The sequence below is a fragment of the Mesocricetus auratus genome, unplaced genomic scaffold (assembly GCF_017639785.1).
Source record: "Mesocricetus auratus isolate SY011 unplaced genomic scaffold, BCM_Maur_2.0 Super-Scaffold_4256, whole genome shotgun sequence".
Taxonomy (NCBI): Eukaryota; Metazoa; Chordata; class Mammalia; order Rodentia; family Cricetidae; genus Mesocricetus; species Mesocricetus auratus.
This window is the reverse complement of record NW_024429182.1, coordinates 66,657,659-66,684,786: the sequence shown is the minus strand read 5'-3', so window position 1 is coordinate 66,684,786 and position 27,128 is coordinate 66,657,659. Positions and strand designations below refer to the sequence as shown.

At 47.5% G+C, this 27,128-nt stretch overlaps 2 protein-coding genes across 2 annotated transcripts in view; both read right to left on the bottom strand.

Moving 5' to 3' along the window:
* Positions 1-18,908, bottom strand: part of Fam53b (family with sequence similarity 53 member B) — a 65,210-nt gene extending 46,302 nt beyond the window's left edge. Inside the window, exons 1-2 of the mRNA XM_005064284.4 lie at positions 18,767-18,908; positions 11,197-11,251 (exon numbers count right to left, since the gene is read on the bottom strand). Coding sequence (XP_005064341.1) covers positions 11,197-11,251; positions 18,767-18,844 — 133 coding nt within the window. The 5' untranslated portion in view covers positions 18,845-18,908. The remainder of the gene's footprint in view (positions 1-11,196; positions 11,252-18,766) is intronic.
* The window catches only part of Eef1akmt2 (EEF1A lysine methyltransferase 2), a 77,347-nt gene continuing 69,120 nt past the window's right edge, over positions 18,902-27,128 (bottom strand). Inside the window, exon 7 of the transcript XR_001196527.3 lies at positions 18,902-19,025. The gene's annotated coding sequence lies outside the window, so the exon portion shown is untranslated. The remainder of the gene's footprint in view (positions 19,026-27,128) is intronic.

The window sequence follows — 27,128 nt, the reverse complement described above, 5'->3', positions numbered from 1 at the left end:
GCTGGGACGCTGCTAGTTTAGCTCATCTGAATTCCACCATCAAAACATCTGCTCATAAAAGGCACAGAATCTTTTATCAACTTGTTTGCCTTCCACCAAAATGTCCAAGAATATCAGCATTGACACCAGCTACCAATCACAGCACTTTCTTCATATCCATTTGATTTCTTGCTGAAATTGAGGATACGTAAAGCAGGTGAAATGGATAAGAGTAACACTTAGACCCAGGCAGTGGTGGCGCATGCCTTTAGTCCCAGGACTCGAGAGGCAGAGGCAAGTGGATCTCTGTGAGTTTGAGGCCAACCTGGTCTAACAGAGGGTGTTCTAGGGACAGCCAGGACTATACAGAGAAACCTTGTCTCAAAAAACCAAATCAAACCAAAACCAGACCAGCCAAACACAGGCCATTCAACTCTGTTAGAATGCATGAATCCATTGGCTGGTCCAACTGTGGAATGCCACCGGATCTGAACTTGAACTTTTATTTCAGTAAAATCTTAAGAACAAATTATTTTTCCGCTATAGAATCAGGAGCCATGCTGGGAATTTTAGGAGTTGCAAAGGTCAATCTGGCAAAGTTCTTGTTCTCAGGTTTACAACACAAAAGCAAAGGCCAGAAGGACATGCTGTCAGGAGTTAGCCCTGCCTATCTCTGATAATCTGTATGTCTGTGTATGTACTGGGTGGCAAATGTGATGGCTTGAGGCAGGCAGTCAGTGGAACTGAAACAATGCTGGAAATGGCACACAGCAGGCACATACCTGCCTCCACTGACACCCACAGCAATTCAGATCACTCATTGAGCATCCTTCTTGGGCCATGATATCCACACAACACCCTACATGAAGGATCACTCTGACCCCAGGGCAAGTAATACAGCTATATGACACAGTGAAAACTCAGGCTAGTCTGACATTGACTCTGCCTCAAGAAGCTTATGGTGCAGGAAGATGTGCTGTTTCAAAAGACTGTTCTATCCCTAGTAATGAACACTCCAAGTAGCAAGAATTATGAATATAGCTCTCCAGCACCACTCTTGTTTTTATTTCTTCCAGACAGGATGCTACTCTGTAACGTAGGGTCCTGAGCCTGTGGTGTTTGTGTGCTGTATGTGCTTGTGTGGTATGTGTATCTCTGTGTGGTGTATGTGTGTATGTGGTGTATGTGCATGTGTGCTTGTTTGGTGTGTCTGTATAGTGTGTGTATGCGTGCAAATCAGAGTAGGACAAACTCAGGTATTAGTCCTACCATCTCTCTTGCTCACTGATGAGCATGTCAGGCTAGGTGGTCAGTGACCTTCCAGAGATTCCCTGTCTCTGTCCCCAACTCCTGCTAGGGGCCACTAGGACCACATACATGATCCCTTCTGTGTCTGGCTTTTCTGAAGGTTCTTGGATCTGAATTTAGGTCATCAGGCTTGCACAGTGAGTATGCATAGTAAGTGCTTTACCCGCTGACCCATCTCCCCTGCTCAGTGTTTACCATTCTTTGAAAATAGTTTTAATTTGACATTACTTCAGTAAACCAAAACAAGGAATTTAAAACAGAGGAAATATAAACTAAACTAGGCATGGTAATATAAATTCAGCTTAATTCCAAGAAGTTGAGACAGGAGGATCTCTTTAAATGCAAGGTTAGCCTCAGCTATAGATGAGAAGAACTACAAATTAACATGACTGAGTTGTGACTGCCTATTAAAGAAGGAGAAACGTAATCCTAAGAAAAAGTTGAAATCAAATCAAAATGATAACAAATGACAGCAAATTGGTAAGGATAATCAAAATGTCCTACAGCAGGTGGCTGGTTAAACAGATTGTAAGAGAATAACACACAGCATGTGAACAGTGTAGTTTCAAGGACCAGTTAATGGTGATATGCTACTAAAGAAGTCATGTACAAAGCCCTATGATTCCTATTTAGTAAAATATATAGTGTGCTACACATGAAATAAAAAGGAACAGACCAAAATGTTAATGACTGATTGTCAGGTGGCTGGTTAATTTATGCTGTTTTAGTTTTGCTTTTCTTGTCCGTACATTTCCTCTGAGAAACTGTATTAACAAGCATGTGAGAGCTGTAGCTGCTGAGCCTACGAGACTGTGCTCCCTACGGGGCTGTGCTCCTTGAGCCTACAGGGCTGTGCTCCCTACGGGGCTGTGCTTTGCCTTCTCTCTAGAAAGGAGCCACTTTAGAACTAGGGCCCAAGCTTCATCTTCCTCTGGGTTCTCTCCTCTGGGCTTTCAGGAAGGTGCTGGAACCAGCTTCCCTTTGAGGCCAAGACACTGAAAACACCACAAGGCTCAGGGTTGTGGCAGGCTGAGGAAGGAACCAGCGGGCCTATCCACAGAGCAGTGAAAGACCACAATGGTAACACAGCTGGTGAGTGGGAGCCCAGGACACAAGATGGAATGTGTCTCAGTCAAATGCAGAGAAAGCCGTTGATTTAGAAGAGACTGACCCTATCTACGGGGGGGGCTCACTTGCTTTTCATTCTGCAGGCCTACCAGCTCTGAAGTAAATCCCAGGGTGGCTCTCTGGGGTCCTTCAGAGTGTGGTACACAGCAGACCTGGCAGAGAGTGGGAGGACATGAAGGAGAAGAGGGTGACAAAATGAGGACACAAATATAGAAGAGGCAGTGGGTGTTTACTTGTTACTTGTCACTGTCCCTAACACAAGAAGGTTTAATCTGGTTATGTCACAAAGCCACGATCCTACTCTGAGCCATGGACTGGCTACATATGAAACAGGCAGACAGCTAGGCAGAGTCAAGTGGAAGCTATTTCGAAAAAGGAAAGCACTGCTAGTGTGGATCAATAGCAGTCAGGCGGCCACTTGTCCTGTCTGCGGCACAGATCCTAACTGTTTCTAGCTTCATCACTTTGAAAAGTACAATACAAAAAAGTAAAAACAATCAGTGCTAAGTTTAGCTCTTATATTTCCACCCTTCACTCAGGGTCCAGAAAGCAGTTTGTTGGGTCAGGTCACCAGACAAAAGAACAGGAATAGAAGCTGATTTTTAATGGCAAACTGCCCTATGTGTAAAGCCCCAACATACAGAACACAAAGGGCTCTGAGAAGAAGATAGCGGGTGCCCCCACCCTGCCATTCTATATCACTTCTGCATAACAACTGGAACTCGTTCCAAAGTGACAAAAGCCATGGATATGGAAGGGCCACTGGGCAATGGTCACTTGATATGGTTAGAAAGGGAATGGTCCTTGGTTTGAATCTTAGTTCTGAACACTTCTTAATCTCTCTCAGCTGCTGAGAGAAGACACAGGCCCAGCAAAGCACCCAGAGTAATCTCTCAGAAGAGGCAGCCATCAATGTAATTCTGAAAGGATGGCACCAAAAAACATTTTTGTGTTTGAGATCTGCTCTTCTGCACCTGGTACCAATGCCTGTAGACTCAAGCTGAAAAAGGAACCAGTGTTTTCTGTACTAGGATTTTCTGGGATATGGTTCCAGGATGGCTTACTGGATAATGAAGGGAGGAGGTAGAACTGGGATATGGGGGGTTGAGATGAAGAATCCTGGTTGCTACAAATTTGACTCGTAACACTGAAGCTGGTAGGTTTGATTTGCTTCTGCTTTGGGCAAGCAGAGGACAGCAAACCTATAGAAAAGAATCTCGCCGGGTGTTGGTGGTGCACATCTTTAATCCCAGCACTTGGGAGGCAGAGGTACGTAGATCTCTGTGAGTTCAAGGACAGCCTGGTCTACAGAGTGAGTTCCAGGACAGCCTCCAAAACAATACAGAGAAACCCTGTCTCAAAAAACCAAAAAAAGAAAGGAAAGAATCTCTTTGCTTTCCGAGTCCTTAGAAATCCATGTTTCTCAGGCCAGGTGGGAACTCCCAGGGCTTCCACACCAAACGGCATATAGCCTACATCATCCTTATTACACCAACTTTCAGAAAGATCTTTTTTATTTATTTATTTTTATTTTATGCACATTGGTTGTTTTTCCTGCACGTAGTGAGGGTGTCATATCTTGTAGTTAAAGACAGTTGTGAGCTGCCACGTGGGTGCTAGGAATTGAACCTGGGTTCTCTGGAAGAACAGCCAGTGCTCTTAGCCGCTGAGCCATCTCTCCAGCCCCCCTTCATCAAGGACTGAGCCTGAAGTTTCTGACCAGCTACCCTTTGAGACAAGGAAACAGACCCCAATTTCACATTTACTGAACCCAGTCCTGCTGCCCTGACCAGAAAGCTGAGGCTGCTGGGTGCACAGATCTTGAGCTTTAAGAAAGAAAAGCTTGAAGGAACACAAATAGCATTTGACCTCAAATGTTCTTGTTTCCATTTCTGCACTTAAACTGGGAAATTCCCAGGGGCCCATATTCTTGGGAGACTATAAGACTTGTAGTGTTCAAAGGATAGAGGAGTTTTACAGCCTAAGAGATCTCAGTGCTGTGTTTTCGATACTCTCTTAAAGTGACACAGTCATAACACAATGTGGTTTCTAGAATAGCTTAAGTAGCTATACACAGACCCAAGAGACCCGATTCTTGTAGCCTTCAAGCCCAGGAGCAAACCCCAAGCCAGACCTGTGGCTGACTCATTCCTGGATTTCACACCTGTCTACTTGTGCTGACAGTAAGGTGTGGTCATGTATCCCTACTTCCCCAGGTTGTGGTATGCTAACGTGGCCTCAGGGTGTTTTGAGTAGAAACTCACCAACCCTTTAAAGAACTAGTGTCTGTCTGAAGGCAGCTTTGCTAAACTGATCCTTTGACAAGAACATCGAAAGGAAAAGCTAAACAATGACTTGAGCTTCCCTACAAGGTCTCATCTGGTTAGATGGTTGGGTTTTGTATTTGGTTTTGTTTGGGTGGGGGGGGGGTTGAGACAGGGTTTCTCTGTGTAGCTTTGGAGCCTACCCTGGAACTCACCTGCCTCTGCCTCCCGAGTACTGGGATTACAAGGGCTGGGATTAAAGGTATGATCCACCACCGCCTGGGCAGTTTAGGTTATTTGGGGGGGGGGGGGGGGTTGAGACAGTATTTCTCTGTATGGTTTTGGAGGCTGTCCTGGAACTCGATCTGTAGACCAGGCTGGTCTCGAACTCACAGAGATCTGCCTGCCTCTGCCTCCTGAGTGCTGGGATTAAAGGCGTGCACCACCACGCCCTGCAGTTTAGGTTATTTTTAAATACAGAGTTTCACTCTGTAGCTCAGGCTGACTTGAAATTCACTGTTACCCAGGCTGGATTTGAACTTGCTGCAATCCTCCTGTTTTAGCCTCTCAGATGATGGGATTACAGTCATCATGTCTGGCGTTTTCATCTGCTTTTAATGAAGTTTAGAGCCTGTGTCACCAGAATGGAAACTTACTAGAAGCTGAATCAGGAAGAAAGCCTCCTGGGCTTCCCTGCTTTAGCCTGTGGCCCTGCCACATCTTAGGGACAGTGCTATAAGACACCAAGTTCATTTCACAAGGACCTTACGCAAAGGGGGTTAGGATGGCTAAAGGAAACATCCCACTGGGGAAACAGGAAGGCTGACCTGAGGGGCTCTGAAAGAAGGGACAAAGATCAGGATGCAGAATGGCTACCAGGCCTTTGCCTTGCCTATAGGGTGGGGACTGCAAACGGCAGCTGTCACAGTTTCTGCCAAGCCTGTAGTCATGGGGGGAAATGTGGCCTAGTGGGACCCCTAAGATATAAAAACTGTACCAAGCTGAATGTTGGAGGCACAGGCCTGTTTCTTCATTTATACAAGGTGGTGTGGACTGGAGTCCTGACAACCCTTTCAACTCTGACAGGAGGCTACAACTTCACCCCAAGCTCCCAGAAGCACATACAAATGTGGGGGGGAACTAGTATTCTCCAATAGCAGCAAAATTCCAAAGGGATGGGAAATGGGAAGGTCAATTTGGTCTTTTTTTTTTATTCCTTCCTGTTTTGGGTATATACAGAGCATGTGAGATAGACAGTTCTCTAAATCATGCACACAGCAAAGCTAGGCTCCTTTGTATCAGATGAGGGAACTGGCAGGGAGGACAGCTCTTCAGGAAACTGAGAGAACACATGAACATGTACTCTAAGCAACTGTTCATCTTCTGGGTCACCACAGCAATCCCTGCACTGGTGAAACTGGCTTCAGAATAGTGTCATGTGTCCTCCAGGCACACCCAGTTGCAAATAGCAGAACCTATACCTAAACGTACTCTTCAGTCCCACAGCCATACTCCTGCGACAAGGATAGGCTGTTCTTGACTTGCCCACTGCCCTTCCTTCTCCACGAAGGGGCCAGCACCCAAAGATAGTGCCACTGCTACTCTCTGGACTCCGGCACCACTGTGGTCCCCTCCCTCACCTTTGTGAGAAGGCACTCCAGGAGGTTCTCTTTGCACTGCAAACAGCTATCATGTGTCAACTCCACCCCATGTACTTCCATTCTGTACTTTATACCCCACACACCGTCTGGAACCAATAAAAGGTACATGGAAGAACTGAAAGCATTCTGTATGGATTTAAAAATCACATACATATGTAACCACAACAAAGATAAATTTAAAATGTAAAGAGTTATTCTTTTAAGCAGACACATGTACTTGTATAAGGTTATACTTCTTTCCACTGGAAACAAATTGTATGCTAGCCTGCATTAGTTCATAAACGGTTTCTTCTAGGACACCCTGGCTCAAGGACCACATTCAAAACGGCACAAAAACCTGGGCTGAGTAACTCTGGTATTGCTATTGGTGTTTTTCGTTTTGTTTTGGTCATTCAACTGCAATGGAAACTGTCTAGCCCCAAATGCCAGCTACTCCATACAGGCACAATCATGGGCCACTTTCAGTGATTAACTGGGGCTGAGTTAAAAGATCTAACCCTGCTGAACCTCAACATGAAATCTCTTTAGACCTGTGCAGCTCAACACAGCCAACTGGTTTCCCAAGGAACTCCATTCAAAGAGGGCCCCCGGGGAACAACCCTTTTATGTTCAGAGTAGACGTTAACAGCCGAGTAATTAAACACTGAAAGTAAGGGCTTATAATTAAAATGCTGACAAACCTGAACCAGAGTGGCACAAGTCGGCCGCTATAATGTTTTTACAATTCCTTTTTATACATAATGTATGATCCTTCTGCTCAAGTTTCCTCTATGTTCCTTGACTGTGAAATAATTTACATTAATAAATAATTTATTACCATAACTCCTGAAGTAATTATGGGTTTTCGTCCCTTTTTCCCCCCAAGCATACAAATTGTTTTGTTCTTTGGCCACTGACTTGTATTTACAAGATTCTTCCTAGTGGCCTTTTGGGAATAATTGGTGTTGCCTTCGCTTTCTCCCATTTTATGTGATTTCTAATCTCCTGGCCTGAGTGGTGAGAAACATGGAGTGTGTGGTGTCTACTATCCTGATGAAATAGGGCTCATTTAATGGCTGCGATTAGCCAAAGGTAATGAATGGGGCCTGTGCTCACCCCACTTGCCTTGCTTTATCAAAAGAAAAAGAAAAAAAGAAAAGAAGCTGCTACACGTATAACCCCAAGTGAGCATGAAGGAACATCTGGAGGGTCCTAGGGTCCTAAGATTTCATATGCAGCCTCTGCTTCACCGAACCCAAGACACCCTCCCAACACTTCCTGAACCTGCCAGAAGCAGGTGTAAGGAACAGTGCTGCTCCCAGCCCAGATGGCAGTCTGGGAGCTGCCACTCAACTCATGTCATAAGTAGGTGCCTCCCTGAGAGAACTGCCTGCATGGGAAATTCTGCCTCAGCACAGAGGTGGGCAGGGAGGATCTGGAGGTGAGAAAAGAGCCTGACGTCTGCTAGAAGGAGCTGGCCTGGCACCTTTAGATGGAACCTTGCTGGGTACAAAGCCGGTGGACAGGCCTGGGCTCCATTTTGTCTTGTGTCTCCAGTCCACACCTAACCCAGATTTGTTCTCTCCCTCACTTTAGAAAAGTATAAAAATACTTTGTATTAAGTTCCCAAATTGAGGAGGGGCACAAGGATAGGGAGGGGTCTATATCTAGTACACAATCACAAGAGTGAGGCACTTTAAAAAATAACACAACCATTGATTGTTTCTACTTGATTCTTCCATGCTGGACTGTAAGTGGGTACCAAGGCAGCTCAGCCACCTACAAGGGTAGCATTCTGTGAAGAAGCAGAAAACCAGTGCTGTTCACCAAGCCCTGGTGCTTTTGCTGGCTTTTCTTCAGAGCACCTACGAAGCTCTCCACACTGGCTTCCAGTTAGGACCCTGGAATGAGGTTAGGAGGGAAAACCCTGAGTCACAGACCTTTGTCTTCAGGAGCCTAGGATTGGGTGATGATTATGATAATTGACATTTTATCTTTGCTCAGTATTGTCCAGCCCTGGAAGGGCCAAAAAAACCCTCTTGAAAAGTCTGGCCAGCTCCTCAGGGTGTTCTCTTCTCTGCTATTGAAAAGTGGGCACACCCAAGATGAAATCTCCCTGCCTCGGGTACACTCCCAGAATGCTACAGTGACCAAACAAGGCAAGGCCACAAACTTTGCCATTCTTGCAGTCAATGGGCTGAAGAGGTGATGGGAGCTACCAGTTCCAACTCACAGGGAAGTTGGGAGCCTCTTATTGCTGAGACCCCTGGCTCGGCAGCTATTAGAAAGGGACAGAAGGCAGGAGCACTTCTTACCCACAGCAGCTATGCTTTGCTGGAAGAAGAGATCAAGGAATGGGAAAATGGATTCTACTGCTCAATGGCTCTACTGGCCTCCCCAATCTTGGCACATGGAATTTACTATCTATGGCTCCTGCTCCTCCATTATACATAAAGTTCCTTGTGGGTTAAGGCAGGGTCCCTTTCATTCTGCCCAGCATTAAGTACCTAGAACATGCTAAATGCTCAATGAAAATCTATGAGAACAAGCCCCTGAAACCACTTGTGAATGAAAGCCCTGGTAACACGTCACATGGGGCGTGGTTCTCCCAATCAAGGAAAGCTGAGCAGCAGGCAGACGAGGGGCATGGAGCTAGAGAAGCAGAGTGCACAGGCATGCTGCTGTCCCAACATCTAAGATGCTACCCCCTGCGACTCCTCTAGCTGAGTGGCAGGACTTCAGCACTGTTCTGCAGAAGTGGGAGCTAGTGGGAAGTCAGAGAGGCAGGGATAGGGCTTCCAGAAGAGTCAACCTGTAGTTTGGCACTTCCTCCAAGCCCTATGCTACCCTGGATAGAAAGCAGGCTATGTGCCCCACACACTCAGACAGCCAGATGGTCCTGTACAACCTGGGCTGCTGATCACCTGCCTCCTTCCCCAGGCCTCTACTCTGGCCCCATGGGCAACTCTGTCACTTATACGCACCCCCAAAGGAAGCTGCTGTGGTCCCTCTTTTGAGACACAAGGCCTCTTTTGGGGAACAGTATCTTTGGCTGAGGTCTCAGTCCTCTTTGCAACTATTTCTGTGGTGCGCTCTCCTGTGCCAATCTTTGTCACAAATGCTCTACCACACAGCCCTCACAACAAGCCCACAACTGCTATGCTGCAGATGAGGAAAGTGAAGCTCAGAAGTTAAAAAGTTCAGCTCTACTGAGGCTCTTGTCACAGCCCAGACCCATTAGAATACAGAGCCACAGTGGAAGGCCAGGGAAGCCTACCAGAAAAGACTTGTAATAGAAGGCCACCGTCTTCATGGCACAGGTTCCTGGTTTGACTCTGTGGAAGCTAAGTCTGGGTTCATCAGGAAGTGCAGCAGGCTTCTGCGCCATGGCATTGGTGGTGGTGGTGGTGGTGGTGGTGGTGGTGGTGGTGGTGGTGGTGGTGGTGGTGGTGGTGGTGGATGAAAGCCATTAGCCACCAAAGAAGTATACAGTCATATGAGGAGATACCATAGAAAGGTGTTAGCCAGGTGACTTCCCTGCTTTGATGTCCTCAAGGTAGCAGTAGCAAAAAAGACATCCAGCTTTTCCTGCACTATAGCACATACTGAAGAGAAAATAATTGTCCTTCTCTGCCACCTGGTCTAATTCTATTTCCTAAGAGATCTTTCAGAGAGTCACTGGGCCTCAGTTTCCCCTAGTATGAATAAGCACCTGCCTGGCTCTGAAGCTGCAAACAATGTATGTGGCAGTGTCAACAAGATGGAGCCAGGTCCCCTGGGTACTCATGGACTTACCTATGGGAAGGGCCTTGAAATTAAGAAAAGAAGCCACAGGACACAGAGAATGGAGAGTGATGGCAACCGCGTAGAGCCCTGGAAGGTACTAAGTCTGAAATCCCATTATGGCTATTTCATCACTGAGGCCTGACCTCCTATTCAACATAGTCATCAGAGCACTGCCCCCCCACCACTAAAAAATGTGTGCAACCAATACAACCATCCTGTCTTCCCTTTACAAGGAAAGGCACCGTGTATGAACAGAAACATGAGACCAAGAAGCTTACTGGACAGGATATTTGCCATATGAACCAAGAGTCTTAAAAAGGTTCCTGGTCTCTGTTCTCTTTAGTTCCTTTCTGGGACTATAAATGAATAAATACAAGATGAAAACTCAGACTGAGAGAACCCCTGGGCATTACAACTGAAAATTCAACAGCCTCTTTACCCCATGACTGTAAAAATCACATCACCTGGGGCTGGAGAGACAGATGTCTGAGTAGTTAGGAGCACTGACTGTTCTTCCAGAGGACCTGGGTTCAATTCCCAGCACCCACATGGCAGTTTACAACTGTCTGTAGCTTCAATTCTAGGGGATACAACACGCTTTCACACCAATGAACATAAAATAAATTTAAATTAAAAAAAATAATCACATCACCCAGGATTAAGATGCAGGACCTGAGTCATTTGCATGCTGTAGGAATTACTAAATGCAAAAAACAAACAAAGTTTATATACTTATATGTTCATGGTGGACTTGGCTATATGAAATATGCAAAACACATGCACACACACATACAACCCTGAATTTAATAGATTTTTTTACTTCCTATCCTATGGTATATTTTCTGCCTAGAAAAAAAAATCAGCATGAATTGATTAATGATCAGCTAGAACTCAATGCTGGAGTTAGAAATGATACCAATAAACCACACACCAGTGTCCTCACTCTAATGCCCAGCACCCTGTTGGTCCACCCGAGCCCCAATGGGCACTGAAACAGTTAAAACACAGAAGACAGTCTCACCAGGACTACTCTGGAGTCTCACCTGGCTGGAAGGACTACAAGAGGATGCCCATGCTATGTAGCTACTCACCCATAATTCCACAGGACAGAAGGGTAGGTCCTTGACTCATCTTCTTTGGCGTGTGCTGAAAACAACCAGAAGAGCTATTCAGTCTTCACGTCATCAGAGGCACATTTGCACATGACTCAGCTGTGCTCACAACACTTTGAGCTCTTTCTGAGTCACAGTTACAGGGGTCTGCCCTTTGCCAGTATCAGGCTGAGACAACTACTGCACAGGACTCAGCCTGGGCTTTGCCTCAAGGCCCAGAGTCACGGATCAAGCAGGCGAATGAGCTTGAGCCATACAAAACACCTGTCTCTCCATGGAGGGATATGGGAGAGGCTGGGTGCATACACAGAATCAAACTTTACTGGGGGCTAGAAAGAAATTTGGAGAAGTGGCTCGTAGGACTGAGGAGCAATGGACCCTGTCCTACTCCCCAGTGGCTCCCCAGGAGACACAGAGACTGCATCCTCCACTACCCAGAAGTTAAAGCTGGCTAATGCCCTACAGCTGCTCATGGCTACAGCGAAGCTGCCAGTCATTCTCCATGAAGCATAAGACACTCACTGGTTCCATCAGGTCCCAGCCTGAGAGTTATGGTTTTCAACTCCTGGGTGCTGTAAACCACTGGACTTTCCCCTCTACTGTGAACATTTTCTGTCTTCTCTCACAATCCACACCTGCCTCAGCTGAATACCAGATGAAAAAGAAGCTGAGAATGTATGGCCACACAGCAAGTTGAGCACAGAATATTCTTGGGGGAGGGTCTTGTGCTATCTGGCATCCAAGTCAAGTGGCCTACTCAGAAAGCAAGTGAGGAGCAAACATCCCAGTCTGGATCCCAAGAAGGTTTGCCTCATGCATTCCAGAGACCAGCTACCTCACTCCCTCACATTCAGTTACAGTATACTCGGTATACAGGAACTGACAGTTATCTGTATTCAGGCTGTGCTAGAGGTTGATCGTGCAATGGGAAATAAAGTTCTCAGCCTATTACACAGAGTTCTAACTTCTGAGAGGAGCTCCAGTCCCCTACCACATGACAGAAAGAGGCAGGGTTTCTAGGGTGAGAAGTGGGTGGGAGCCTGGGCTCCAGCTCATAAAGTCCCAGGAGGAGGGTGGGGCAGACTAGCAACACCTGGCCCACCCAGATAAGGTGGCAGGCACCTGGCACCAGCTTCTTCACCCCATCCCCAGTGTCTAATTTTGGGACCTTTGCTGTTGGTCAGCAGTGCATTTATTCCATAGGGGTTTAAAGGGCAGGATGGTCCTTCCCAGACTGAGGATATAGAAGAAAAGAAGGGTTCCAACCTCAAAGAGGACACAGTCATACACACAACTCATTTCATTACAGAAAGATGTGACTTGAAGGTGGAGGTGTAGAGCATGTGTGCTAAGGTGGACAGAGATCAGAGCCAGTTTCCAGGGGAACACCTAGGCTGGTGTTGATAGACAGGAAGGTTATTGATGATAGCCAGCCCCTTTCCAGGTCTCTTCTTGGCTTAAAACAATCCTTAACGTCACCAGGCCAGGTCGCCCTGTAGTATGTAGCTGTCTGTAGCTACCCACTGAAATATCTAGAAAGAGTTAAAAAGAGCTGTACCTGCCTCCTCCATCTCAGCTAGCATGGCTAGTGCTGCAGGATGTGCAACTGAAAGCCACACCAAAGTCACCCAATAGAGAACAGGTGACATAGAAGAGCCTGTCACCAGGGCTGCACCACCCACACAACCAAGTACAGAAGCCGACAGAACCCAGGCAGGCCCCTTATCCTCTGGGGAAGGGTTCTGAGAAGGAAAGGAGACTGCCTCCTGCTGGGGTCCCTTGACTGCCAAGGGAAACAAGGTCTCGATGCTCATGGGGTCCCCAGGCTCAAGGACAACATCCACTCGGATAGGTCCTAGTCAGCCCTACCCAGAGAACCCATGCCCAGTGTCAACCAGATGGGCTAGGAGCCCAAGACAGGGACTACAGAAAGCTGAGAGAACAGGAAGGCTGGCACAGTGAGTGTGCACTATAGCACACAGGTGTCACAAAGGAGGGCTTGGGGCTTCACATGCAGGAGCAGGAAGCTGAGTACAGCCACCTGCACTTTGCCCATAGGGGAGAGCTGGGAGCGCACTGAGTTGGCCCTGAGTACCTGCTTCTAAACCCCTGTCTCACCCTGGCCCTGAGCTTTCTGGCTTGATGCACACACTCTTCTACAGCCTTTGAGTTTTCCACCTTGATTCCAGTAGTATTCATTTTGTTTACACTGACTGTAGATGGTCGCAGTCAAATGAAGAACCCTGGGGCTAGAGATGGCTGAGCAGTTGAGAGAACTGGATGCTCTTTCAGAGGACCAGGGTTCAATTCTAGCACCAAATTGGCTTACACCCATCTGTAACTCTAGTCCCAAGGAATCTCATACTCGTTTCTGGCCTCCATGGGCACTAGGCATGTACATGATGTATATACAAGCACTAGGCATGCACATGATGTACACACATATATGATGCCAAAACATCCATGAACATAAAATTTCAAAAGGAAAAAAGAAGAGGAACCTTGATTGGCTTCACACTGGATCTCAAGCTAGGATCAGGGCCCTGTCTTGCTTTCTGAGCCCTACTTCTGAAATGAAGCAGAACTTCATAGGCCCCAGAACATCTCATCCTTAGGTTCCTAGGGTCGAAGGACCAAGCACACCCTGGCCCCTGGCAGGTTCACTTAAGAACGTCACGGGGGCAAAACAGCATCCAGGAGTTTCTGGCCCCAAGCTGACACAAGCCTTCCTATTCCTGGTCTACCAAGAACACAATAAAATTCCCACTGGCACACGCCATTCTTGCAGTCAGGCTTCTAACTCTTCAGATCCTCTGTTTCCAGAGCAGGAAGAAAGGATAAGTGAATCCCTGTGCCAAGCCAAGGTTCAGGAGCCCCAAAGGGACTCAGTTGTGAGGCCCCCCAAGACTTCCGGAATCTGCAAAAGAGTGAGCTCAACTGCAGGCTGAGGTCTGCAGGGAAGGAAGCCGAGAACATGTTTCCTCTTTGCACGCCTCCCTCTTTGTGCCTGAACCATCAGGACTCAGTCTCAGTGAGACAATTCACGTCACAAAACAAGTCTTTGGAATCAGGCCCTGGTAGGAAAGACAAAAGCTGGAAATCAAATTGAGGCTTCAGGGACATCTGTCTGACTAAAGAAGGCCCTGACTTCAAGGAAGACCCAATTAAGGCTCCAAAGGAGAAGCTAGCAAACAGAAAATACCAGGCCTTACCCATGGGTTTCACACCTTTCTTAAAAGGTTACTGCCTAAAACAACTGAGTCCCTTTTTTCTTTGCTGACACTGTATTCAGGGAGCCAGTGTGAAGAGGAGATGCTCATACCACAAACTGAGAAGAGGCATGGTACCATGCCTGCCTCCCACACAGAACTCAGTAAGACTCAGACAGCAAGAAGCAGAGAGGAATCCAGGCCCAAGAAGATGAAGAGAAGCCGGGAAGGGAACAGTGCAATGGAAGAAAGCAGTCAAAGATGCCGGGGCAGCCCTATCTTCAAGGCTGAGAGAGAGGGGCAGGAGGCCCTAGGTGCATATGTCTACCCAGGGTGAAACCCACCAGACTTTAGCTGATGTCTATGGGAGTCAGAGACTCTGGTTGGAGCTGTTGAGGCCAAAGAGCCAAGTTGGCCTAACAAGAAATATGAGAATTCCCTATGCCTGGATAGCTGGGCACAAGGCCTAATGTAGCTACTTCAGACTGGACAAATGCCTTAGCTCTAGCACTCTAATGTGACAGTGCAGAAGGCAGTGCCTCTTCTATTACTGACTGTGCATGGTTTGGGGACAAGTAAGCAGTCTGTAGCTATATACTGTCCTCTGCCCAGAGCAGCCACTTGCCTGTCTCTTCTGGTCTCCAGGAGTAGGCTGGGAGAGAAAGTTGGCCTGGTTGAAGGAGGTGGTTACTTTGGAAACAAGAACAGGCTCTTGGCCTGCATGGAGGCGAATGGGCAGGAGCTGGGGGAGTTCAGTGCTCCAGGGTCAAACATCTGGGCTGCTTTCCAGTGACAGTGGCTAATATTGGAACATGAGAAGAAAAAGCCCTCTGGGCAGACTATGGAAAGAGGGCCAGGAACGGTCATGGCTACCTAGTGTGCAAGCCAAGGCTATGAACATAGCCAATACCCATACCTATCACTCCCAGAGAATTGGGGTCCTGAGCCCAGAAGGAATACACTAAGCATTTGTCAGTTCTTGTTCTTTTTCCTGCACCTTCCTCAGGAGTAGGGCCAGCCACCTTTGTCACCAGAATTAGGGTTTTGCTGTTTTGCTTTCAGACAGGTTCTCACATTGTTCAGGCTGGCCTGTAAATAGCTATGCAGCAGAAGCTGGCCTCCTGTTTCCACCTACCAAGTACTGCAATTACAGGTGTATGCCACCAGTTCTGTGTAAAGGGAATGAGGGGATGACTATGAAAGGGCAGGAACCACCACAGCTCCTCCTGTTCCTCACCAGGACTCAGGATAGAGGATGGCGGAGCTTCCGAGTCCCCCCTGGAGGGTCTACGGAACCTTCCACTTACAGTATCTCAGACCTTCCCTCTTGTGACTAGGAGGAGCCCAAAGGCCATATAACCACACCTCAAAAAGCTGCTCTTGCCATCTCAAAGGCTCCCAGCCTCCCTAGAATCTTGTTTCCTTTAGAAATCTTAACCTCTGCTTTTGTTATCTTCTTGGTCTAATTATAAAACAAAAGAGAAACTGTTTCCCACCTTCTGTGTTAACTGGTGGCAGTTTGTGTGAGGATGATGTTACCAGTGTTGCATGTGAAGCAGGACCCCAGCAACTTCCTTTGTTGCTCACAGAGAGGACTGGTTGACCTCAGGCTCTGTCTCAGGGAGGCATCAATAGACTGACACTATTTGGATCTTCAGGTACTTACAGAACTCTTCTCCCTGAGGTGGCCATGGCCTTCAGAAGCTCGGCCAGTGTAGGAAGAATTCTCTGAGCCACAGTTCCCATCTATCTAAGGGGCAGAGATGGGTGACCTTTGCCCTTGCCTGAGCACCTTCCATGGTACTCTCCGCCACACCTTCTGTGGCCAACACTTGTGTTGAACCAGGCCCAGAATGTATCCAACAGTCAGTATGTGAGATGTCAACAAACTCACAGACAAGAAGAACTCTCCAAAGAGGACACCCCTCACCACTGACCTGCCATCTGGAGCAGAGGGGAGGAGACAGATGGTTCTGGGCCTAGACAGGCCAACAGCAAAGAGCAGAAGCAAGAAAGCTGCTCTCTGGAAAGGGAGCAGAGGTTAGAAGACAAAGCCTGGGCCTGACAAAGCAGTGAGCCCTGAGGGAGGGATGAGTATGCCCCACACCTCTGTTCTAAGAAAACGAGGCTCCTCCCCTAGGGAAGGCATGAGACCCCGGCTGGGGCTCAGGTAGGGCTGCTTCCATGACCTTGGGCCCTGGTGCTGGGAACCAACTCTGTGGCTAGCCCCAGCTGGTCCTACCTTGACACTAGACAGGCACAGAGGCAGCTGTGGGGGCCAACAATACAGTGGAACCCTGGAAAGCACAATCCTGGGGACCCCTGGACAGCCCCCTAGGCCATGCTAGGTACCACCTGCAGATCCTTCCCCAAAAGACAGTCAATACTAATGAAAAAGACAAGTATGACGTCTACACATGATCCCTCAGCTACAAATTGAACAGAGGAACCAAAACATCAAGGTCAGAAGCCGTGACAATGGGCACCTGAGCACTCACTCTAACTGAACACCTATTATGAAATAGGCCCTGGTTCCATGAAATGCCTGGCATTCATTAAGTGTCTGCCCTAGCACACTCAATACACAAGACCCATAGGTAACCTGTTAAAAAGTGGTAAGAGCCAAAAAGAGACATCATGTGGGGAAAGAAGCAAGTATGGGGGCAGGGCAGGCAGGATTGAATTTTAGACTGAGTGGCCAGAGAGAGAAATAATCGTGTTAAGGGAAGAGTTGTAGGCTATAGAAAAAGTACAAAGGTCCTGAGGCAGGCTCACAGCTAGCATCTCTGTGCTTGAGGGGAGGCAGTTTTGGCTGAATGGAGTAAGCAGAAAGTTATAGTACGTGTGAGGCAGGAAGCCAGTGGAGGGTTCTAAGAAGATGGACAGACTAGACTGGTACTCCACACGTCTGCTGGGTAGAGAAGAGGTCTTAAGTCAGAAGCAGAGGCCCAGTTACCATGAGAGGTCAGCAGATAGGATGAGGGTGGCTGACTGATGGGGGATAACGGTGAGAAGTGATCAAATTGAAGATACACATTATATGCAGATTGGAAGGAGGGTGTGATGGCTGAAGTGGCATCACTCCTGCTATAATGACCCAGATATCCATCAACCAGGAACCTTAGCTGCTTCTCTCTGCCCTGTGTCTACAGTGCTGGAGGGTCTACAGTGCTGGAGGGTCTAGAGTGCTGGAGTATCTCCAGGGAATAACCTCAGAGATAGGTGCCTAACACCAGCCTGAGGGAGGAGGCCTACACATGGGCCAACAAGTGGGGCTGATGGTTAGAAATGAGCTGAGTAGGTGGGCAAGCCCCCGAGGCAGGCACTTTCTTGCTGCAGGTCTCAGATCTCAACTTCATCTTTGGAAAATAAGATAGATTGGGCCCAGTGTTTGCAAAGTCACTTCTATTCAGCCTGCAAGACCACACCCAGCACCCCAAGTTCTGTGAGGCTCACCCTGATATATGTTTACAGCTCAGCCAGCCTCCTCAGCACACCTGAATCTCAACAGGGTGTCGGCTGTGAGTTGGCATTAATTGCTCTTGAAGGGTCACTGTCTGTTTGGCAGAGCCTTCCTCTAGACTGGGGACTACTCGAGACAAACAGGGCAAGGCTTAGCTCCAAGTCATGCTGGTTCCTCCAAGTCCTGTTGGCCTATGCCTGTCCATGGGACGGGCACTTGTGAAGGCCCGTAGACCACATGCGGGTCCTGGGCATTTCCCAAATTCACTGCAGCGAGGGACTGCAGCCCACACAATAGTCACAAATGCAGTATTTATTTGCCAACATGAGACAAGGAAAAGGACCCCCACCAACGGGCTGAATGTGAAGCCCACCACCGTTTGGTCAGAGGGCAAGGAACTGAGTGATCCCAGGAGGGTGGGTGACAAGACAGAAGCCTACCGTCATTGAGTCAGCGGGCAGCTGCAGTGACTATCACCAGTCTGCCACCCTGCTGCCAAGCCATTCTTTCTTTCTCCTTCATCTAGCACTCACCCTTAGGTAGGGGCTCTCACCTTGTGCTGCCCTTATCGCGGCCCAACTCTGACAGCCCTCATCCTGGAAGCCAGGCGGCGTGAAAGAAATGCTGGGCTCAACTGAAGCCCTTGCATGACCCTCCCTCCCCTCATTGAAGCATCTCTGACCTGGGCCCAGCTGCTTTCTCCCTCTGAGCCACGCTGCTCCTTTGCCACATAGCCCCAGCCTAGAACCTCTCACAGAGCTCTGCTTACTTCCAAGTTGTTAGGCCTGGGTGCCACATCCACAGCCATACCACAAACCCCCTCTGCACACCTAGCCACAAAGAAGGAGAAAGAAATGCAGTCCTTGAGGGTCCTCACCAGTTCAGGGACGAAGGTCCTGTGTGCTATGGAGTCCGCTCCCTGGATGATGAGGCTTCTCCTTAGGATCATCACCATGGTAAGGACCTCAGGCACTGGGCTGCATCGTAGGGTGGGCACAGGCCATCTTCAGGTGGGCAGACTTGACTAAAAGCGATACCTGGGCATCCCAGGAAGTGATGTCATCAGAAACAGCTTCCCATCAATTGCTCAGTCTGGGGACAAGGCCCTCTGGGAATGGCCAAAAGTAGTCAACAACCTGGGAAGACAAAAGATAGCCAGAAGGGTTCAGAACTAGGAAAGCCTGGGATGCCAATAGTATAGATCAGCCCCAGTAGTATAGGGGACCCCTGTGAGGAAGAAACCATACCCTTACTAAAAAATGTGCACTCTGGGAGGTTTACACACTCCTGCCAGCCTCAGAATATCCAATAGTCAATGCTAGACAGAACAACAAATTAGGATCCAGTCATGGGACACCTTCAAGACCACAGGTTCTGAGGTGCTAGTAATATGTGATTCCTGGTGAGGCAGCATCAAAAGGGGCAGAGGATTCAGAGCTGGGGACTGGCTCATCTCACCGACCTAGTCATGAACAAATGCTACTGACAAATCAGGAGGGTGTATTTAAAAACACATACCCCACTCTTAGCAGTGTCTCTTTCCCACATAGTCACAACACTAGAGGCCTTTGTAGCTTTGTCCCTTTCCCCAGAGTGAACCAAACCAAGATGAGCTAGTGCCCAGGCTGCCTTGGTACTACCATTCTCCAAAGATCATCATTTTACCTCCCTGCCCACCAGGTCCCACCAAGCAAAGAAGAAATCGCACAGACTTCAGTGCATGTAAGAAAAGCAATTCCTTACAAGGTGATTTCTCTGATTCAAGTTCCCCATCCCAACCCACCTATGGTTAAACCTATTAAGAAAGTTACATGGTTATGAGGCTCTGAAGGTCTAAAAAGTAATGGTAACGGTAACAATAAATAAATAGAAATGCAGTTCCTAATCTGCAATTAAAAACAAACTGCTCAGTGTAGGGAAATGTTTTAGATGTCGCTGTGTAAAAATTAACTGCACCCTGGTATTTACTTCCCATCCAGCTTGTAAATTGTATTTTCCTGTTTACTTCGATTAGACTTTACAGTGGGTGCTATTGAATCTGCTGTTGCAGGCAGCTGGTGAGCACAGGAAAATGACCTTCTACCTTCTTCGAAAACAAGGTTCGTCCAAAGTGCACAATCAGGGATGGGGAGGGGGAAGCCAATGCATTTGTAAAGCTTAACTGTTCAGGAAAGGAGGCCTGGGGTGGGGGGTGGGGGGTGGGGGTCAAGAGTTCTGGTGGTGCTGGGAGACCTGCTTCATGCTCCAAAACCACATCAGTCTACAAGCTATGCACCCCAATCAAGTGTGATGTGTTGAAGGAATGTCAAACCATTCCGCCCAGTTCTGGCTCAACAGCAGGGCCACAAGTGCCCACTGGCCCCCTGCATACTTGGATCAGGAACAGGCCAGGAGGGGTGCCCCTGGACTCACCCTTCAAAGGGGCCTTTTGTGCTGCCTAAGCAGGGGAGGCCTGATGGCAGCCATCACCTTTCTGGGTATTAAGCCTCAATTCAGCTTTAGGGCAGGCAGCCATTGGCATGAGGCCTGGGAGGTAAGCTCCCCACTTCCTTCTGTGACTGGTAGGCTCACTGGTCACAAACACAGGTCCTGAGTTCAGCACATTTGGGTTGAAATCCCCACTCTTGAAACACATTATTTCTCTATGGGACTCAGTTTCTCTCCTGGTTACTGCATCCCGGAAAAGCAAAGTTCAAGCCCTTTGCTTAGTGCCTAGCTCATCTGAGAAATCACAGACGGTCTACATAGATCTTACTGTTAGTTTTATGGGGAAGCCTGGGAGTCCCAACCCTCTTTCCAGCAATGGACATTCGGGCAGTCATCCTCTCTAGTTTGTTTAAATTCCATCAGCAGGGGCCTGGCTGCATTATAACCCATCCCTCTGGTGAAAGTGGGAGACTAGTAAGAGCAATGCTATGGAAATGTATTGCCATGGAAACATGACAGCCCATCTAGCCACACACTGCACAGAGCTGCAAAGTGAACTGGGACAGCAATGGGTCTCCTGCTCTTTCCAGTTCCACCCCACTGTAGCCCCTACAAAGGACCAGGGGTGGCAGAGGCAGGACTAGGGGTAGAGCACTATAAGCACCTGAGTACCTGGGTAGTCAGTAAAGAACCATAGGTCTGGAGAAGGAAGAAGTATGGCACCCTCCCTGCCCCAGCAACTCCGAAAAGAGGCGGCACTGTATACATGCTGACAGCAGAAATACCCTGGCTGCCCACTCACAAGGAACTGGTTAGATAGACCACAGCATAGCTGTGTGACAGAATACTGTGTGGCCTTTAAAATGGTTCTAATGAAGCTGTCAGAACATGCTGTGGGGAATGGCATGCACATTGGCAGCCATGCACAGGACACATGGAAGGAAACATGACAAAGAGCTGGAAAGACCCCGAGCTCTGAAAGCTATGCTGAATGCAGATCTTTATTCTACAACATGGTGTCTCCCAGAGGAGCTGTAGCTGGAACTGGCTTCTGGGATCTGCTGGAGAGTTTTTCTGCCCTTTACATGGCCCAGCACAGTCCCTTGAGCAGAGTGTGAGCTCAGCACACACTTCTGGCATTAGGCTAAATCACCGCAGCTTCTGTGAGTCTAGGTATGTTCTCAGACCTGGAGAGGCTAATCCACACCAGCATAGCCTGGTGCGATCTAGAGTTGCCTGGGATTCTTTTGACCAGTGACATAGGTTTGACCAACCTCATCAGGGAATGCGGTGCCCGCCCAGTGACCTAGGCCAATGTAAGAAGACCTCTCTCCAGAGAGGGGAAAAGCACTGGGGGACTCCATAAGGGTGAGTGACAAAACAGAGGCCTGGCAATACCCTCTTAGAAGCTACCTCTTGAGCACAGGACCTGTTTGGCCTGGTTGGTTTTCTCTATAACCACATGAAGAACTGTTTCTATCTACCGAGCACTGCTGTGGTCTGTTCCAAGGGTTCACCTGTTCCCAGTGCAGCCATGTTAAGGGGGTATAGGGCATAGTAAGAGATCATTAATCAGGTCTTGCAGTGGCATTGTCTTTTAGAGATGTCATGGGACTAGTTCTTTAAAAAAATAACTGTTACAAAAGCGCATGCCTGGGCACACCCAGCCACCCCTGTCTCACCATGTGTTCTCTCCCTCTTACATATATTGTGACGCCATCTGCCAGTACCTCAAAGCTGAGTCAATTCTTCAGCCATGGCATGTACCCTTCCCTTTTTAATAAAGTCTGTTCTTCATAAAGTTACCCAGTCTCAGTATTTTATCATAGCAGCAGAAAATGAACTAACAAGTCAGGCATGGTAGTTCATGTCTGCAATCCCAGCACTTGGGAGGTGGAGGCAGGAGTACCAAGAGTTCAAGACCAGCTTCAGTTACATCAGATCTTGCTTCAAACTAGCACTATTCCAAAAAAAAAAAACAAAACAAAACAAAACAAAACAAAACAAAAACTACCACCTACTAGTCACCTACTATGCTAGTTAAAGTTGCTTTAAACACATTAGCTGTAAAATAGGCTCATCTACCCCCATTTCATAGCCAGAGGAAGCAACTCACCATTGTCTAGGCTGAAAGCTGGGATCTGACCACTGGAGGATCAGCTCCCAAGCTCCTATCTTCCCCTGGCTGCCGGCCTGTCCATCCCACAGATGCCCTTCAGAAACCCACTTAGGCAACTACCACATGACCCAACAATCAATCGCATTCCTCAGCATTTACCTGAAAAAGTAAAACACGTTCACCCTGCGCACAAATGCCTTATTCATAACAGCCACACCAGGAAACCAGCCAAACGTCCTTCACTTGTGAATGGTTAAACTGTGGTTCATCCATTCCAGGGAATACCACTCAACAGTAAAAGGAGGAGCTAGGCATGCACAGGAACTCAGTGTCCCACCAAAGAATTATTCTGCGGTGGGAAAGTGAATCACTTGGGGCTCAATTACTATATGATATCATTTGTATGAAGTTCTTAAAATGATAAAATAATAGAATTGAAGAATAGCAGTTGTCTGTAGTTTGGAAGATGGTGCTGTCAGAAAAAGCAACACAAGGTACACTGTGGAAGATAGAACTGCTTTGACCTCCACTGTTCCATGTCTATTTCCTGTTTCTGATGTTGGGCTTGCATCTTACAAGCTGTTACCATTGGAGGAAACAGTGAAAAACACCCACGCTTCTGCTTCATTTCTCACAGCTGAATGACTATAAAACAACATAATTTTAAGCTAAAGTATTTTAGAGTATGTGCACAGGACATGGTGCACGTGTGGAGATCAGAGGGCAACTTGCAGGAGTTGGCTCTCTCCTTCTACGATGTGGGTCCTGGGACTCTATTGGGCCTGGTGGCAGGAACCTTAACCCACAGAATCCTTTCACTAGCTGCAAAACTAAAAATTTTAATTAAGCCAGGCAGTAGTGGCACATGCCTTTAATCCTAGCACTTGGGAGGCAGAGGCAGGTGATCTCTGTTGTTAGAGGCCAGCCTGGTCTACAGAGTGTGCTCCAGGACAGCTAGGACTGTTACACAGAGAAACCCTGTTTCGAAAAATCAAAAAAAATTTTTTGATTAAATCCCACTTCATGTGTACATGTCAAAACTCACATATCTAAATACTTCAAGAGTGTGCTAGAAAGTCCTGGACACTGGTCTCCACACCCCTTTCCTCAAGCAGGGTTGCAAGTCACACTTCTCATCTGTGATCGTCACCTGGCATCTCCTTTGAGTCTCTAGATCTGTACTGAAATTCTCTGTTGTCACTGCCCAGGCCCCACATTCTGCCCACCTGACCTCCATGATTTCCCAGGCAGAGGCCTCTCCTGGCTGTCACTTCATTGTGAACGTGGAGACACAGTGCCCTGTGGCTCCTATCCCATGAGACCCACTCAGTGACTCACCTTCCCCAGGATTTCCACTGCAAGAGCAAAAGCCCACATCAGACTTTCCTTCCACAGTCCTCTGATCTCACATCACTGAGTATCAATGAAACAACAGAGACTCCTTGCTCATCCCCAATGGTGCATTTGCATAAGAACAACCCAGAAACTGGGCACATGCTACATGCCTATAATCCCAGCCTTTGAGATATAGAGGCAAGGAGCTTGAAATTAGCCTTAGATACAGTCTTCCTCCAGAGAATGAACCACCTAAACTTCCCAGGGCTGTGACCCAGCAAGACCCCAAGGTGAGAGACCCAGGGATACAACCATGGTACCACAGCCTCCAACTCAGCTCTCTGAGCATTAACACCAGGCAGGTCTCTCACTTAACCTGCTAACATTCTTATGAAGAGACATTGCTGTAAAGAGTGTTATTTTCCAGAAGTGCAGATCGGCACTAGAAGAATGTAAGTCCAACCATCTGCCAGTACCACACAGCTAATAGGACAAGGCTAGCATTCAAATCCAGTCCTGCTTCTGGGGTATTTTCCTCCCTTGCATATATATGTTTTCTTTTTTACGTCTCTTTTGATACAGGGTATTGTCCATGGTGGCCTGAAACTCATTCTGTAGTCTAGGCTGGCCTCAAAAGGCAATCCTCCTACCTCAGTCTCTCAAGTGCTGGGAATACAGGTGTGCACTACCACACTTAGCATGAGCCTCTCTCTGATACCACAGGGACAGGGACAGCTTTGCTCTTTCACAGAGTCCTTCCTAACAGGAAACTGTCTTGCTTTTGTTCTGCATACTTCAGTGAGGTTCGTGGGCTTGCACTCTTGAATGTGGCCATGTGACAGCACTTGCAGGCCAGGCACTTGGCTCTGGGGGATGGTAAAAAGCACACATGGCACTCTGTGGCAGAAGTACACGCTAAGTGAATTATGAATTAATATACACAGAAGTTCTGCAAACTTCACAAGCCCTGTGAATCTTAAGAAGAATGCATGAATTTACTGAAGGAAGGTGTCCATCATCTACTTTGAAAGGCTATTCCTTAAAAGGAAACTGACCACACTGGAAACTGCCAGGACAATTAAAGTTTTCCTCCTTTTAACATATTTATTCAGCCTGTGTGAGTTGTACAGGCAGCAATATCTCAGTGTCTTAAAAACAGAACTCTGACCGAAACCTAAGCATGGACTTGGCCACAGACACTGATTTTCCTGACAGCCCTTAGTGTCCTACTTCCCCTCTCGTTAAGCAAAGGAAGCAGGAGGGGACAGCAAGACCACAAGGTCTTTGTGAAAGTCTCATGCACATTTAAAGTTGCATGACAAGTCATCTGGAGACAGGATCTAAAAACAAACTTATGAACATCTGGAGGAGTGCATGTCTCCATGATCACACCATCTTCTATCAGCTTCTGTTAAAAACTCAGAAGCATGAGCCGGGCGTTGGTGGCGCATGCCTTTAATCCCAGCACTCGGGAGGCAGAGGCAGGTGGATCTCTTTGAGTTCGAGACCAGCCTGAACTACCAAGTGAGTTCCAGGACAGCCTCCAAAGCCACAGAGAAACCCTGTCTCAGAAAAAAAAAACAAAAAAACAAAAAAACTCAGAAGCATGAGCAGAGCTGAGGCAGCTGAGTCCTGTAGGCCTGCTCCCTAGCTGCCAAGAGAAGGGGACTGCGTCTATGGGGTGCCCTTCCCTGCTGGCAGTCTATCTAAGCCACCTGTACTTGGGAAGGATGAGCGTGAAAAGCTGCTTAGGAACTTCATCCAGAGCACTACCTTCCAAATCAAGATGACATTGGAAAGAGGCTGCAATTTCAACCTGAGGAAGATCCTGAGAATGTATAGCCCCACCACAGTACATATTTCAATTCAGTCCAGGCTCCTCAGTACTCCTGCAAGATCAACTAGGAAAGAAAGGAAGGAATCTCTGTAGTCAGACGTTAAGGATGTGCTCAGTATCAACTGTGAAAAACCCCACAGTAGAAACAGCATCCACAAAAAATTACATACACATCCCTGTCTGTCCATACTTCCTCTGCTGCTCTCCATCTTATTCACTGAACCGGAAACTTACCTATCTGGCAAGCTCCAGGGAGCCTGTCATCTCTGCCTCCCCAGTGCTGGGATTACAGGTACACACTCAACCATGCTCAGCTTTCTACACAGGTGCTGAGGATGATCTTTATACCTGCCTGCTCAGCAAGTACTTTATTGGCTGAGGCATTCTCCCAGTTCACAAACATACTTTTAAAACCATATTCCAAATTCTTATTCATCTCTATTTGCAGAAATGGAGTGACACAGAGTCTGCCTTTCAACCCAGAAGGAATAAAATATTAGCCAGAGGAACAATGCTGGATGCTGTACTAATTGCAAACTCATAAATGTCCATACAAAAGGGAGGTGTGGTTATGTCATTTCCAGAGTAGGAAAGAAGTCCAGGCCCAAGGTCACTCAGTTGTGACACTAAACACAGTCTCAACATACATCTGCTGAACTCCAAAGGTTGATCTATATACTAGCCCCTGGACTAGGGAAATGGCCCTTTCAGTAAAGTGCTTGCCTTGCAAACATGAAGAACTGAGTTCAGTTCCCAGAACTTATATGGAAAGAAAAAAAAAAAAAAAAACCAAACCCACAGCTTTGCATATAATCCCAGCATTAGGGAAACAGAGGAAGGCAGACCTAGCAGGTGTATCTCTATAAGTTCAAGACCAGCAAGGGCTGTGAGTGGATGGGGTATGGTGGAGAGAAGCTGGGGAGTGCCAGAGGAGGGGAGGGAGCAGAAACTGGGACTGGTATAGAAAATAAGAAAAGATTGCTTTAAAATAAAAAAAATCATGTCTAAAAAATATTTTAAAATAAAAGAAACTTTTGAAAAACCAAAACAAGCACACACACACACACACACACACACACACACACACACACACACACACACACACACGTACTCATGGACACACGTACAAACACACACACTACTGCTCTAAAACTGAAAGCATGCACGTGCCTCCTGTAAGGACTCAGGCATTATGCTGCCCATCACCTGGCAGAAGGCACTCAGGCAGTGCCCTGATCAACCCAGGGTCCCATGGTTGTGAAGTCTGCAAATGCAAAGGACCCCTTTAAAAGAAAGACCACCAGCCACTTACGCCCTCTTTCCCTCTCTCTTTTCTGCTGTTCCCCTGGGGTAGACAGGACCTCCCTGTCTCCCTCTTCTCTTCTGTCCTCTCTCAGTCTCTGTCTCTTTATTTCTTTTCTCCCCCCACCCCTTTCCCTTTCTAATAAAACTTCTCACCAAGCTCTGTCTGCCTGGCATGTTTGTCCCCCACCTCAATCACCCTTGTCTACATGGGATCCA